This window comes from Apodemus sylvaticus, chromosome 5, assembly GCF_947179515.1.
Source record: "Apodemus sylvaticus chromosome 5, mApoSyl1.1, whole genome shotgun sequence".
In the NCBI taxonomy this organism is placed as follows: Eukaryota; Metazoa; Chordata; class Mammalia; order Rodentia; family Muridae; genus Apodemus; species Apodemus sylvaticus.
Window position 1 is genome coordinate 16770951 of NC_067476.1, and position 14430 is coordinate 16785380.

The window sequence follows — 14430 nt, forward strand, 5'->3', positions numbered from 1 at the left end:
CAAAGAGCACTTGCTGCTCTTGCATAGGATCTGAGTTCAGTTCCCAGTACCCACAGGGCGGCTCAGTTATAACTTCAGTACCTGGGGATCCAACTCCTCTATGGATACTGCACACATGTGGTACATACTCACACATGTAAGTGAAACATTCATATACAAAAAGTAAGCAACTTAAAAAAAAACTTAATTGCCTAAAACTCAGGTGAGACTTTGAAATATTAAAGAGTCATTGGAACTATCAAAAACCATGGGCCCTTTGAAGTTGAACTGAATGCACTTTACATTATGAAATAGCCACAAGGGTAAGTTAAGGGTTAAAAATGATCTGTTTCAGCATCAAACTGAAGGATGGACTCCTGATGGTTAATATTGACTGAAAGTGTAACAAAATCTAGAAACATTTCAGACTGTCTATGAGGGATTTTGCTGATTAACTGGGTGGGAAGACTCACCATAACAGCAGGTGGCACCATAGCATGAAGTAAAGTCCCAGATTGAATAAAAAGAATGCAAGTTGACTCAGCATTTATGTCTCCGTGCTTCCCTCATGACTTCCCCCATGATGGTTAACTCTACCTCTGAATTGTAAGGCTTCCATCCTCCAACTGCATTTGTCACATAATGTATTACATCACCAAGGAAAGTAATTAAGACAAGTAGTACTTAGTGCTTTATTGGTATATTATCTAAAAGATGAATCATGGCTTGAAAGGAAGGATTAAACCAAATCATGTAATATAGTAAAGCATCAACTAACAATTTAAAACCAAGGATGGAAATGACTAGACAGGTACCTCAGAAGGCATTTTCAGTAGAAACGGGAAAGCTCAGGTGAAGCGTAAATAGATGAAGTAGTAGTAAAATGGATAAAATGAGTTGATTTTTAGCTTCAAAATAAAAATGATACCTAGCACAGAATATAACCAATAAATTTGGTATTTTAATTACTGTTCTCTTTATTTCTGCTTTGTAAGACCAAAGAGGATAAAGATCCGAGGAAAAAAAGAGGGGAATAACTGATTTATAGGTATATATACATATATACATACATACATACACATATATAGGTTCTAGGTGAGGGTTAAATGACAATGAATCGACAGATTCCTCTCTGGCTTCTTTTATTCTAATTAAACTTAAGCAAAGTTCTTTCAAAAGCTATATCACAGAGTTGTCAAGATGACTCTGAATAAACATGCTTGCCACACACACCTAAGAACCTGACTTTGAACCCAAAAATCTATAAGAAAAATGTGATTGTGGATATATCTGTAATCCTAGCATTTTTATGGCCAAGATGGGAAGCAGACACCTTAGAACTAGCCCACTAACCTAGAGTACACATGGAAAGAAGGAAAGGGGAAGGGAAGAAGGGAGGGGACAGGAGGGGAGAGGAGAAGGAGGAGGGGAGGGGACAAGAGGGAAGAGGAGGAGGAGGAGAGGAGGAGGGGAGGAAGAAGAGGGGAGGAGGGGAGGAGGAGAGGAGAGAAGAGGAGAAGAGAGGAGAGGAGAGGAGGAGGAGGAGGAGGAGGAGGAGGAGGAAGAAGAGAGGAGAGGAGAGGAGAGGAGGGAAGAGAAGAGGAACTGCCTCCCAAGAAGTTGACCTATGACATCCACATGACTGTCACAAAATGGACATGCTAACATATGCCACACGCTAATACACTGAATAAATTTTTTAAAAGCTCTTCTGAAAACTACAAAATCTTTAGTTTTTTAACAATGAGTATTTTAAAATTAGTGTTTAAAAGCTAAAAACCTCTATTTCAGGTATGGATAAGCTGAACATATTTCCAAGAGCAGCAATTCTCAACCTGTGGGTTATCACTTAAGAAGACCATTTAAAATACAGATATTTACAGTTCTTAATAGTAGCAAGATTACAGTAGCAGTGAAAACAAGTTTATGGTTGGAAGTCATTACAACATGAGCAACTGTATTAAAGGGCAGCAGCATGAGGTAGGTTGAGAACCAATGTCCTAGAACCCAAAAAACGGCACAGTGGTTAAGAGCATTTACTACGTTTCCAAAGTTCAGATCTGAGTACCCACTCGAACTGGTTCACAATTGCCAAGAACTCCAGCTCCAAGGCCCGTGCATACTCTTCTGGCTTCCATGGGCATGCATACAGTTACATATGCATGTATAAGTAAAAATAAATATTTAAATTTTTTGTTGATATAAATTCTATACCAAGAGCTGTCTTTGCCTACATAATCCAGCCATTTTGGTTTACCTGGCCCTTTTGTCCACCATTTACTTTCCTGGCCTCTGTGTCTCTTGGTCTCCCACACATCCCCCATCTCCTCACATGGCCTGGCTCAGGGTCTTGTTTACTCTGGACTCTCCCAAATGTCCCTGCCTTTGGCTGTGCTATCCCTTTTATCTACAATAACCCTTCTCTACCTAAAAGCAGTTACTTTCTCTTTATTCAGTAACTAATAGGAAAATGTTAAAAAGAGCAATCACCAGAATAAGAAAAATTATATTAACATTTTGCCTGAAACTTTGCTGGTATGTTCAACTGAACCTAAGCAAATAAGATAAAGACAAATAGCAGTACTTTTATTCTACACAGGCAAAAGAAACACAGATTCTAGTTTCTAAATGTGAGTTTTTTCAAATATGAGTTTTTAACATTAATATTATACCTAGTTTAATCATAAAAATGGCTATTTTCCAATTCATATTACCTGTATCTTTGAAACATCACAAAAGTTAATACTGTATATAGCACTCCCTCAATGATCCTACATAAAAAACATTTACCAGACTTACTTTTCAAGCTCTTCCTGAGAATGGGCAAATGTACAATTTGTTCCTCGTGGGCAACCCCCTTGTTGTCGTAAATCTCGGCACATACTAGTTTTATACTTGCTGTTTGGCTGCGGCTACACAAACAAATTATTTAGCAAATGGAAAAGGTATCAGTTATTATTCACTCTTTAGACTTCAAAATTTAAAGTCTTTTTCACATCAGACACATTATTCTCATGCATGTGGAAACAAGTTCCATCCATCTTTTCCTGCTGTGAGAGTGGTAGATACCCTTAAGGACGCCTTCAGGCCTTCTTTCTGAAGGTTATCTGAAATTGATTTAAATTTATACCTATTTCTTAATCTTCAAGTTGTAATAACAAAATAAATTAAGTGGGAAACTATGACCTTTACCGGTTTAAAAGCTTCCCCAACAGAGCTGAAGTAGAAAGCTATTACTTTATTAGGTGACTTACACACACAACTCTATTCCTAAGCAAACAATGAGGGAAGATACAGAAATGCACCATCAGACTCTGTGGCAGTGGTGCATACATATAATCCCAGCACTCGGGACACAAAGGCAGACAAATCTCTGTGAGTTCAAGTCCAGCCTGGTGTATAGAGAGTTTCAGGACAGCCAGGCTTACACAGAGAAACTCTGTCTCAAAAAAACAAGAAAACAAAGAAAAACAAACAAACAAACAAAAAGCACATAATATGTATCAAACTCCTAAGAAATTGCTCTTATTCTTGTGACCTTAAAAAAATAATTATCATTCAGTTCATCCTAATAATATAGTATTTTCTAAATAAAATATGAATAGAATAAAAAGTTAACAGATTTTGGAGTACTTCTAGTCCTACCTTGTTAGATATTGATAGCATAACTTTTCATATGATCTTTAACTCAACAAATGAAAAGACATTTGGAAAAGGGATTATATTTTAATTACCCCTTCTTAAGTACACTACAAATATTCAGGAATTTCAAATTCCAAATATATTATAAAACAAATTCATTTGAGAGACAGCAAAGGAAAAAAACCTTTCAGCTGTAAAAATATCTTCCAAACTCCTTATAAAATAAAATGCTAACCAAACAGAATAAAAAGGGAGTTTCTCTCAACAAAAGTACAAAATAAAACTTGTAAGAATGCTATGTATGTCACTTAGTGTCAGACATGTAGCCTGGATTGCCAAGCAGGAAGCCTGTGCAGCTATACATGCACACACACATGAACATCCTCCTCTCACACACAAAACTTGTAAGAGGAACGGGTTTTATACAAAGTCCATCTGCCAATAAGTCAGCTTACCTGAGGTGTCTCATGGCCTTTTCTACTATAATTTTGGATGAAGTCCACAAGACCATGAACAACTGTTTTAACAGCTACCATTGCATTTTCCAGTTGCTCCCAAGTTGGTGAAACAGCATCTAAATTAAGAGCCAAAGGGGATGGGGTAGGTGTTGAAAGAGATAACGTATCAACAGTCCTTCCTCGTGCTATTTACCTCACAGTTCCATAAAGTACAAGCACTAGCACCTTTTCCCACATACCTGGATTAGGGTCTATGTTTGCGAGAAGCTCCAAATGAGGTCTCAGTCTATTTAAATTAGCAGGGTCACCTGTTCGTTGCAAAACAATTGTCAATTCCTGGACACTCTTTGCAAATGATTCTGGAGACTGTAGCTACCAAACAGAAGGAAAAATAAAACAAAGAAAGAATGAATGATTTTTTACTCTGGATTTTTGAACATACCTATATTTAAAATGTTTTCCAATGAATTGCCTTTTCAAGTGTCTTCAGATTTCATAATAGGACAATCAATGGTGAATTAAATTTCCACCTCAGAATCTGCCCTATGAAATTCATCACTAGACACTTAGAAAACATTATTTATCAGCTATACTAGCTCTCTGGGGTCAGAATGTAGATAAAAGTTTTCAACTTTACAATGCTACAAAAGCAAAATATATTCAGTAGAAAGTGTTCCACACTGTACATTTAATTTCTTCTCGGGGAATGATATGAAGTACAGTAGTCTTACCATGAGACAATGGCACTGACCTACAGCTCTCAGTGAGTGAGGGTAAAAGCTAATACTCCACAAAGCCCAAAATGTACAATTTTCTAAGTCATCATGTTCACTAGGTTAGATACAGGCATATTAGGTTATTAACAGAGAAAGAAGGATCTATGCTACAGTATTTTCTGAGACAAGAAGGGTACAAAATTGAACCTTACAAAATCTAGCCTTACAAACCTTATCAATGATAGACTGCATGTGTGATTTATGAGCCAAGTCCCCATACAGCAGTGAAGACCACTGCTCAGGTGAAATACGGAGTCCTGCTTCCATGGCAATATGAACAATCTGGGCATCGTGTTCTCTGCGTAGTGCCTCATAACTCCGAAATTCCTCTTTCAGCTGCATCAGGGAAGAGTCTTCATCCCGTTTAGTAACCTAAAAATCAAACTCATTAAAATTGATCTGCCTTTTCCTCTTATCTAGTTCATTTACTGTGGGAATGGGGATTGTGGTAAAGGAGATATATATCAGATACCACAGAAAAGTAGAAAATGCCAATAAAAACTCCTTTTCAGAACAAAACAGAAAGTATATAACTATATACTCAACCCTTTTCTCCATTGAATCCATCAGCATTTGGCAGGAAAGAAAGGCTTAGAAACAAAAAATTATAGTAAGAGAGTTGTTATAGGCTCTATGGCAACATAAACAAAAGGCAATCAAATATGACAAGTAAACAGAGGGAAATTTTTCAGAAACTGTTTTCTCTTGGTTGAAGACTATGTGAGCTATAGCTCTAAAAATAGAATTTCTTTAGGAAAAAGGAGAAAATCAAATTCTAAAAGCTAAGTGGTAATGCCAGGCAGTGGTAAATATGCCTCTGATCCCAACATGCCACTCAGGAGGTAGAAGCAGGCAAGTCTCTGTAAGTTCAAGAACAGCCTGGTCTACACAGTGAGTTCCAGGACAGCCAGAGCTATATAAAGAAAGCCTATCTAGAAGATGGGGGAAAATAAAACAAAACAGCAACCTACTAACCAATCAAAAAAATAAACCACAATGAATGAGCAGAGGACAGAATTAAAAGTTCTAATATATGCAAGAAAAGACTCACAGAGGACCTAAAGTACTATGGGTAAATTAGATGTTAAATCCTGAAGGGAATGAAAAGTCACTGAGAGTTTTTACAGAAGCACTATGATTAGGTACATGCCTCTAAAACAACATCATCATTTTCCTTGCTTAGATTTTTTTTTCTGTTTTAGTGAAAGAGTACTGCTTTCCTGTTTGAGAGAAAGCAAAGGCTGAGTACATCACAGCTTTCTAAGAGGGCTAGGGTAGATTAGTAAGAACATTATTTACTGTAGTTCTTTGAGAAATCAGATATTGCCATTTCAGAAAGCAGATAGCATTTCTAAGGTTGAGAACTGAGTACCTAAACAGTGCTATGTGAAATAAGTGTTTTGCTTGTTTTAATTCTGATTAAATCTTTGTGTGTGTATGTCTGTCTGTGTATAGGTCAGATGACAACCAGGAGAGTGAATTTTCATCTTCCATCTTGTCTGTTTTGGCCCCAGCTTCTGGGAACCTACTCTTGTCTTCCATTCCTCTCACTGTATGAGCTCTGGGACTTAAGACTCAAAGCACATAAAACCTCACCAAATTTTGAGATTCAGAATGGACAAAACATTTATCTATTCAAAACTCAAAGCTTCCTGCTGAGCATGATGGTGCATACCTAAAATACGAGCATTCAAGAGACTCGAACAGATGAATCATGAGCACAAAGTTTGGCTTGTGTTATATAAGAACTTCCTGTCACAAATAAGCACAACTTTGTTTTCCTAATTGGTAAACAAAACAAAACAAAACAAAACCCTCCACTATCCGAGTGGCTCTGTGTACTAAGGGTCTCACTCTGTAGCCTAGCTAGACTCTAAACTGCAGAAATCCTCGGCTGAGCCTCCCAGGAGCTAGGATTATGGGAGTGTAGACATCTATGTCCTGCTTTAGTAACCATTTTTACTTCTGCTGCAGGTATATTAGGCAGTGGTAATATGCCCCAATAACATGAGACTGAGAAAAGTCTGTCATCACTTCAGAATAGGCCATAAATTCTTTGGGAATCTAAAAATAGCTAAGAGTTTGATATACTCTAAGTTGTAACTAATATGCTCTTTTATTTATTTTATGTGAATGAGTATTTACCTGCATGTATATGTGTTCACCACAGGTGAATTTTGTGTCCATGGAGGCCAGAAAAGGGTGTCAAGATTCCCTAGAACCACCATATAGATGCTGAAAACCAAACCTAGGTCTTCTTTAAAGAGCAGCAAGTAGCCAGGCGGTGGTGGCACACACCTTTAATCCCAGCACTAGGGAGGCAGAGGCAGGCGGATTTCTAAGTTCAAGGCCAGCCTGGGCTACAGAGAGAGTTCCAGGACAGCCAGGGCTACATAGAGAAACCCTGGGGGGGGGGGGGGGAATATGCCTGCCTCTGCCTCCCAGAGTGCTGGGATTACAGACATGCGTCTGGCTGAGCAGCAAGTATTCTTAACCACTGAGCCATTCATCACTCCAGCCCCAGCCCCAATCAATACAATCTTAAACATTTGATAATAAGTGGTGGGCGGGTGGATATAAATTAGAAAGTTTGCATTCTTCTATAACCCACTTTAAGAGAACATCAGAAAGTAAAAGGGGAATTATTAACCTAAATAGGAGGGGAAAAAAACTACCTAGGATTATAGAACACACTTAAGCACCATATAGTGTAGACATGCCCCATGGATTGCAAAAGCACCTAAGCAGTTGAAGACTTAGGAAACTAAGAGAGCCTGGGGCCATTTAAAGTATGATATGCTCCAAAATCATCTGTGAAGGGCTAAAGTTGTAGCTAAGTTGGTGGAGTACTTCCCTAGCATGAACAAAGGTGAAGACTGGACACCAGCAATACATTAAAAACTAAACATTGCTGGGAATTGAATTTAGAACCTCAGGAGGAATTGTCAGTGCTCTTAACTGCTGAGACATCTCTCTAGCCTCTATAAGGATTATTATAATAATAAAAGTGTGTGTCTTTTATCAGGGAACTGAATAATCAAAGGCAGGGTAGAAGCCCCTGATAGAGATTAAATATTTTCCACAACTGATAACAGATATAAAAAAGAGATTCAGGTAGCTTTTCTTATCTATCAGTAACCTTAAAATTCCATTTTAAAATAGTTCTCACATTCCATCAAACAAAATACCATACAGCATGGCAATCTTCTCAACTTTTGAATTTCTTGTGGAGTAATTTTACGTTGAAGTCTTTAATAGGTACAGAAAAGATAAATAAAATAATGAATTACAAAGATTTCCTCCTCTAGTGAAGGCTACAATATGATTTGTTAAAGCAATTGATGTAAAGAAGTGAGACATCTCAGTTCATTTTTACAAGTTCCTCTAAAAGTCTAAAGTTAGGATTTTACATATCTTTGATTCAATATTTCTGAAACCAACTGGTAGAAACAAGTACCTGGTGTCGAAGATGAATTATGTAGAAGGAATCGCCGGGCGTGGTGGCGCACGCCTGTAATCCCAGCACTTGGGAGGCAGAGGCAGGCGGATTTCTGAGTTCGAGGCCAGCCTGGTCTACAGAGTGAGTTCCAGGATAGCCAGGGCTACACAGAGAAAACCTGTTTTGAAAAACCAAAAAAAATAAATAAATAAATAAAAAGAATTATGTAGAAAGAAAAATGAAAAACCATTCCTCTTTACTTTGGAAGTGTTCTGTATTTCTGAGGGTCACTGGACTGGTAATATGGATTCTCAGAAGCCTCAATGTCAGGTATAAACTCATGGTCTTCAGACAGTTGTACAGGGCTTACCTTAAAACAAGAAGCTCGGTACAATAGCTGCACAACATGGCCAATACTTGTTTTTGATGCCTGAGGAAATCTTGGTTCTAGTCTTTGCACAACAAAAAGTACCAGAACTTTCCTGGAGAGAGCAGAACCATCTTCTAATGCCAGCAATACCAACTTCAAGGCTTCTTCTTGCATAGCTAGAAACAGTAAAGGAACAAAGATCATACTTATGTGTCTGTCAAAATTATATTTGGATATTAACTTATGGTGGTATAATCTACATCTAATTAGAATGGAAAGAGGAAATCACATTATACAAAAACAATTCATTTTTAAATCAAGTTTCCAGCAAAGCAACTGATGAGATAAAGGTGTTTATTGATCAAGGCTAGCAAGCTGAGTTCAATTCACGAGAACCCAGGTAAATCTGGAAGACTCCACAAAACTGTCCTCTGATGGACATCATGACATATCCATCTCATGTCATGATGCAGTTAAACAGATCCAACATACACACATATAATATTAAATTTTTTTCTTTTGGTTCTCCAAGACAGGGTTTCTCTGTGTAGCTTTGGCTGTCCTGGAACTCAATCTGTAGTCCAGGCTGGCCTCGAACTCACAGAACTGCTTGCCTCTGCCTTCCAAGTGCCGGGATTAAAAACATAAACCACCATGTTCAGCTCACAATATTAAATCTTTTAAAAAAAGATTTTATTTATGTAAATGAAAGTTTTGCCTACATGTGTGTGCATGTTCCATGTGTGTGTCTGGTGCCCATGGCAGTTAGAAAAGGATATAGTATCCCTAGAAGTGGAGTTTACAGATGGTAAGCCACTATGTGGGTACTGGGAATTGAACCTGAGGTCCTAGGCAAGAGCAAAGAGTGATCTTAACCACTGAGTCATCTTTACAGCTATATAAATAAAAAATTTTAAAGTTATGGGGTGGGGGAAGAGAAACATACTTTTCACCAAATCAGAACACAGATGTGAACAGAACATTCTTTCTTTTTTTATTATTATTTTTAAGATTGTGCATACCTCAGTATGCGTTTATACATCTAAGTACAGATGCATTCTTAGGCTAGAGAAGTCTGATCACTTAAGAGACTGAGTTACAAATGAGTCACTGGATGTAGATTCTAGGATTCAAACTCTACAATAGCAGTAACTGCTCTTAACCACTGAGTCATCTCTCCAGCCCAGGGAACAGAACTTTTCATAAAATATCTTCTGTAGATATACAACAATCAATTAGATAATGATTTTCATGAGAATGTAATTCATAAAAACAGAACTACTTTGACAGTAATATAAGGACTTACAAACTTGGTTTATGCACCAGACAGTTTCCGTGCCTGTCAAAAACTATTTTGTCTATAATTTTAAATAATATTGGCCTTTGGATAGAGTACCTAAAGAAGACATAAATTTCACTTATACTGCTTGCTTGAGTGCTCGTGCTCCCTCCCTCCCCCCTCCCCCCCTCAGGGCAGTTGAGTTTGAGGCCTGCCTGATCTACAAATTCAGTTCCAGAATAGTTAAGTCTATGCAGAGAAATTTCGTCTAGAAAAAACAGACACAAGTTAATATGACTATTAACTTAGCCATAGAGTTCTTTTTTGCCTAGAATAATGCAAAGCCCTTAATTCCACCCCAGCAATATAGAACAAAGAGGTGGTTTGCAATATCCAAAGGGCATTTAGTACATTTACAATGCTGTACAACCATTAACTGTACCTAGTTCAAAGACATTTTTTACTGTTCCAAAGGAAACTCAAGTCTGATATCAAGAAGTCACTTCTTGCAATCTTTTCTCATCAGCAATCACTCATTTCCCATCAGGTTTTCAAACATCATCTATAAGCAGCATGTACCACTTTATGGATATATCAAATTTTGTTTAACTTCATTTCTTTATATGGTTAGAAAGTACTTTATGAACATATTTATGTTTTGATTATACCTTTATTGACAAAAAGAATGCTTTTACCCTTTCTATACCATAAAATAAAAGGCCTGTATTAAGACTATCCCTACCAAGATAATACAGGGAATGGTTCCAGATAAAAGAACACTAAAGATCATTGGGGAGGTGATAAGAAGGGGAACAGGGATCAGGATGTAAAAGAGAGAGGGGAGGGGAGGGGAGGGGAAGGGAGGGGAGGGGAGGAGAGGGGAGAAGAGAAGGGAAAAGAAGAAAAGAACACTAAGACCAAGCATGGTGGCACATTAGTGAAATCAACAGTGAGGGCCTTTGAGACAAAGTCTTGAAATGTATCCCAGGCTGGCCTCGAAATCATCTCCCTACTTGATTCTCCCAAGAACTAAGATTACATGTATGCATGATCATGACCAGCTTATGCCTACCTTTCAACTATTGTAAATATTATTGCTATAAATACTTGTGTCCAAGTATCAGAAGGACCAGTCATGTTTAATTTTAGAAAGATTGCCAAAATCTTTTCTGTACAGGAAAGGAACATTCTCTGTCATATTTTCCCACATCATTACTAACTTTTCAGGTAGACTTTTCATTTTAATCACAACAAATCAAACATGTACAAAGTAGTATCTTATGGTTCATTATTTTTGTGAGTCTGTGTGTGTGTGTGTGTGTGTGTGTGTGTGTGTGTGTATGTGTGTGTGTGTGTGTGTGTTGCAGGGTAAGCTCAGTCATGGCTTAGCAACATGCTAGGTAATAATTACCACAGAGCCACACAGTGGTGGCACACACCTTTAATCCCAGCACTTGGGAGGCAGAGGCAGGTAGATTTCTGAGTTCGAAGCCAGCCTAGTCTACAGAGTGAGTTCCAGAAAAGCCAGGGCTACACCGAGAAACCCTGTCTCAAAAAACCAAAAACAAAAAAAAACAAAACCAAATCCAAAAACAAAAACAAAAAAAAAAATTACCATAGAGCTGCCAACTGGTGGTGGCGCATGCCTTGAAGTCTAACACTTGGGAGGCAGAGGCATGCAGATCTCTGTAAGTTCGAGGGTGGCCTCGTTTATAGAGCAAGTTCCAGGACAGCCAAGGCTACAGAAAAAAACCCTGTCCCAAAACATCTAAAGAAAAGAAAAAAAAAAAAAAAAAAAAAAGAATTACCACAGACCTCCACCCTGCAGCCCCTTGCTGGTTTTGATTACATTTCCATACTAAGTAAAGACTTTCAGTATCTTCTCTAGCAGCAGTTCTCAACTTGTGTGGGTTATGACCCATTAAGTATCGCTTTCCAAGTATCCTGTTTATCAGATATTTATATTACATTCATAACAGTAGCAGAATTATAGTAATTCTATGAATTATAGTAATTTTTATGAATTGAATTTTATTAATTTTAATAAAATGAAGTAATGCTATTGTTAGGTGTCACCACACATGATGAGCTGTATTTAAGGGTTCCAGCATCAGGAGGTCTAAGAGCTACAACTAGATTGGCTTGTTTTCTATCTGTCTTATTTAGAGACGTTTGTGATACAATTCAGAATCAGGTTTTTGTCTCTCTGAAGTACAGTAAGAAATATTGGTATTTAGTGCTTCTACAAATATATAACTCTTACTACTGTAGCTGCTTTCAGAAAGATTTGTCTACTTTTTCAATTTTCTAGTTTATCTTACCTGTTATGTTTTAATATAAGTCCCAGACAACATATTACTTTACCCTTAAATATTTCAGTACTTTTAACAGGTGATGCTTTTTAAATTTTTAACGTAAAATCATTATCACATTAAGGAAATACTTTAACAAAAGTAATGTATTACTTTTGTTAAATCTAATATCCAGTTCCCATTTTATTTTTCCCATTGTCTCAAAAACATTTGCTTATACTTGGTTTAAGTTTTCAAAGATAATTAAAAAAGATGTAATTCTTTGGCCACATTACAGTCCAGTTGCCTCAATGTTTTTTTTTAAAAGTATTTCCTAATACTCTGTCCCAAAAAGAACAAAAACAAAATAAAACAAGTTTCCTAAGAGCTAAAGAGCTGGCTCAGTGGTTAAGAACACTTGCTACTTTTCTATGATAGTCAGAGTTTAGTTCTGAGCACACAGTCAGTTCACAATTTTCCATAATTCCTCCAGTCTCCTTGAGTACCTCTATATATATATGGCATACACTTGACAGACAAATAAATAAAAATAAATCTTTAAAGAAAAATGTTTCCTAGCTAGGTGTAATTCTAGCTGAGGCAGAAGTACTACAATGTTGGAGGCCAGCCTGTACTATTCACAGTTCTCTAGGCCAGTCTTATCTACATAGGAGACTATTAAAAGAAAAAAACAACCCAAAACCATCCAAACAAAATTTGTTTCTTCTACAAATTCTACCCAAATTACAGTTCTAAACCAAGAGATAACAGATCCCCAAAAAACAAAGCACTTCATAACTTGGTATACAGACTGTTTAAAACAGGACATACACAGCATTGATCATAAGGAAATTTCTTGCTGGTTTAATATTTTTTATGTTTTCCAAATATTAACAATCAATCAAAAGTTTATTATTTCTACCATGCACCCTCCCCCCAGTACTTTGTGCTCCTTGACATACTACATGTGCAGTTGTAGGCTCCTTCTTAGATCAGTTTAATAATTTGCAAATTGGAGATGAGCCCTTTATCTCACTGATGCCTGAGGACTAAATGAGAAATTTCTTCCAAAGCACTGGCCGTAAGAACAGACTGATTCTATGTCAGGAGATACTATGATAGTCAGGATCAACTATACTATGCCAGGATACATAGGATTCTTACTTGGTCCTAAAAACTGGCATCCTTAAAGTCTGATAGCCAATACAAACACTAAAATAGTGATCTATTTTACCTGGCCCTAGAAACTGGCATCCTCGAGCCCTGACAGCAGCCCACAGGTTGGCAGACAGCTGCTGAGGATTCTGGTGCTGTAGTATCAGTTCTGTCACAGTTCTTTCTCCTAGTGAACGGGCCGCTCGCATAGCTCTGACACGACCTTCTTCCTCCACCAGTTGACAGTTTACAAGTGTAACTAGTTTCCTTTGCATTGGACGGCTCAGGGCACTCTGGTTCAAACTAGCTACACCTTTAACAAATGGAGACAAGAAACAACATTTTCAATTAAAATTAAGACAATTTGCATCAACTGTATTGAATTATTAAATAATAGTTCTTTATGAATCCCTTACCTGATAATTTTATTTATTTTTATAATTTTTGTAAAGATCTGGTTTGTTTGTCTGTTTATTTATTTACACTGTAGATGTCTTCAGACACACCAAAGGAGGGCATCAGATCAAGTTACAGATGGTTGTGAGCCACCATGAGGTTGCTGGGAATTGAACTCAGGACCTCTGTAAGTGCTCTTAACCACTGAGCCATCTCTCCGGCCCGATAATTTAATATTGTAAATGAATATTCTGACCTTGTGTATTATCATTCTGTCATAATAAAGAACCTAATTCTTAGATGCTTCAGATTTTATGTCAGTGCCTTGTTCTATAGGCTGAATCTGTCCAAATTTATATTGGGATTTACTTTACTCTGTCTTTAATAAGGAACTGGAGATAAATTTACAGACAGGTGAATACAAATTTTAACCTTTAATAGTAAGAATAATAGTTATTTTTAAAATGAAAATTGCACAGAAGAAATATGTTAGTTCCCTTCCTTTGAACCTACTCAAGGCACTGCTCAAAAATCCTCCACTCCTCTATATCATATACCCCCACACCCCTAATCATTTCCTCCAGAAAATGACATAAGAACAAGTATGCCACCATTTCACCTGTCTTAAAAATGGAAATAGATTTT

At 37.2% G+C, this 14430-nt stretch overlaps 1 protein-coding gene and 1 non-coding gene across 11 annotated transcripts in view; both read right to left on the bottom strand.

Moving 5' to 3' along the window:
• Positions 1–14430, bottom strand: part of Rc3h2 (ring finger and CCCH-type domains 2) — a 56863-nt gene that overhangs the window by 27789 nt on the left and 14644 nt on the right. For all 10 annotated transcript variants that reach the window (XM_052182378.1, XM_052182376.1, XM_052182369.1 and 7 more), the window contains 6 exons: positions 13469–13702; positions 8665–8840; positions 5027–5227; positions 4319–4451; positions 4077–4195; positions 2779–2891 (listed from right to left, as the gene is read on the bottom strand). In XM_052182378.1, coding sequence (XP_052038338.1) covers positions 2779–2891; positions 4077–4195; positions 4319–4451; positions 5027–5227; positions 8665–8840; positions 13469–13702 — 976 coding nt within the window. The remainder of the gene's footprint in view (positions 1–2778; positions 2892–4076; positions 4196–4318; positions 4452–5026; positions 5228–8664; positions 8841–13468; positions 13703–14430) is intronic.
• Positions 4550–4660, bottom strand: LOC127686593 (small nucleolar RNA SNORD90). Its single transcript, XR_007978193.1, has one exon. It is a non-coding gene; the product is annotated as a small nucleolar RNA SNORD90 (small nucleolar RNA).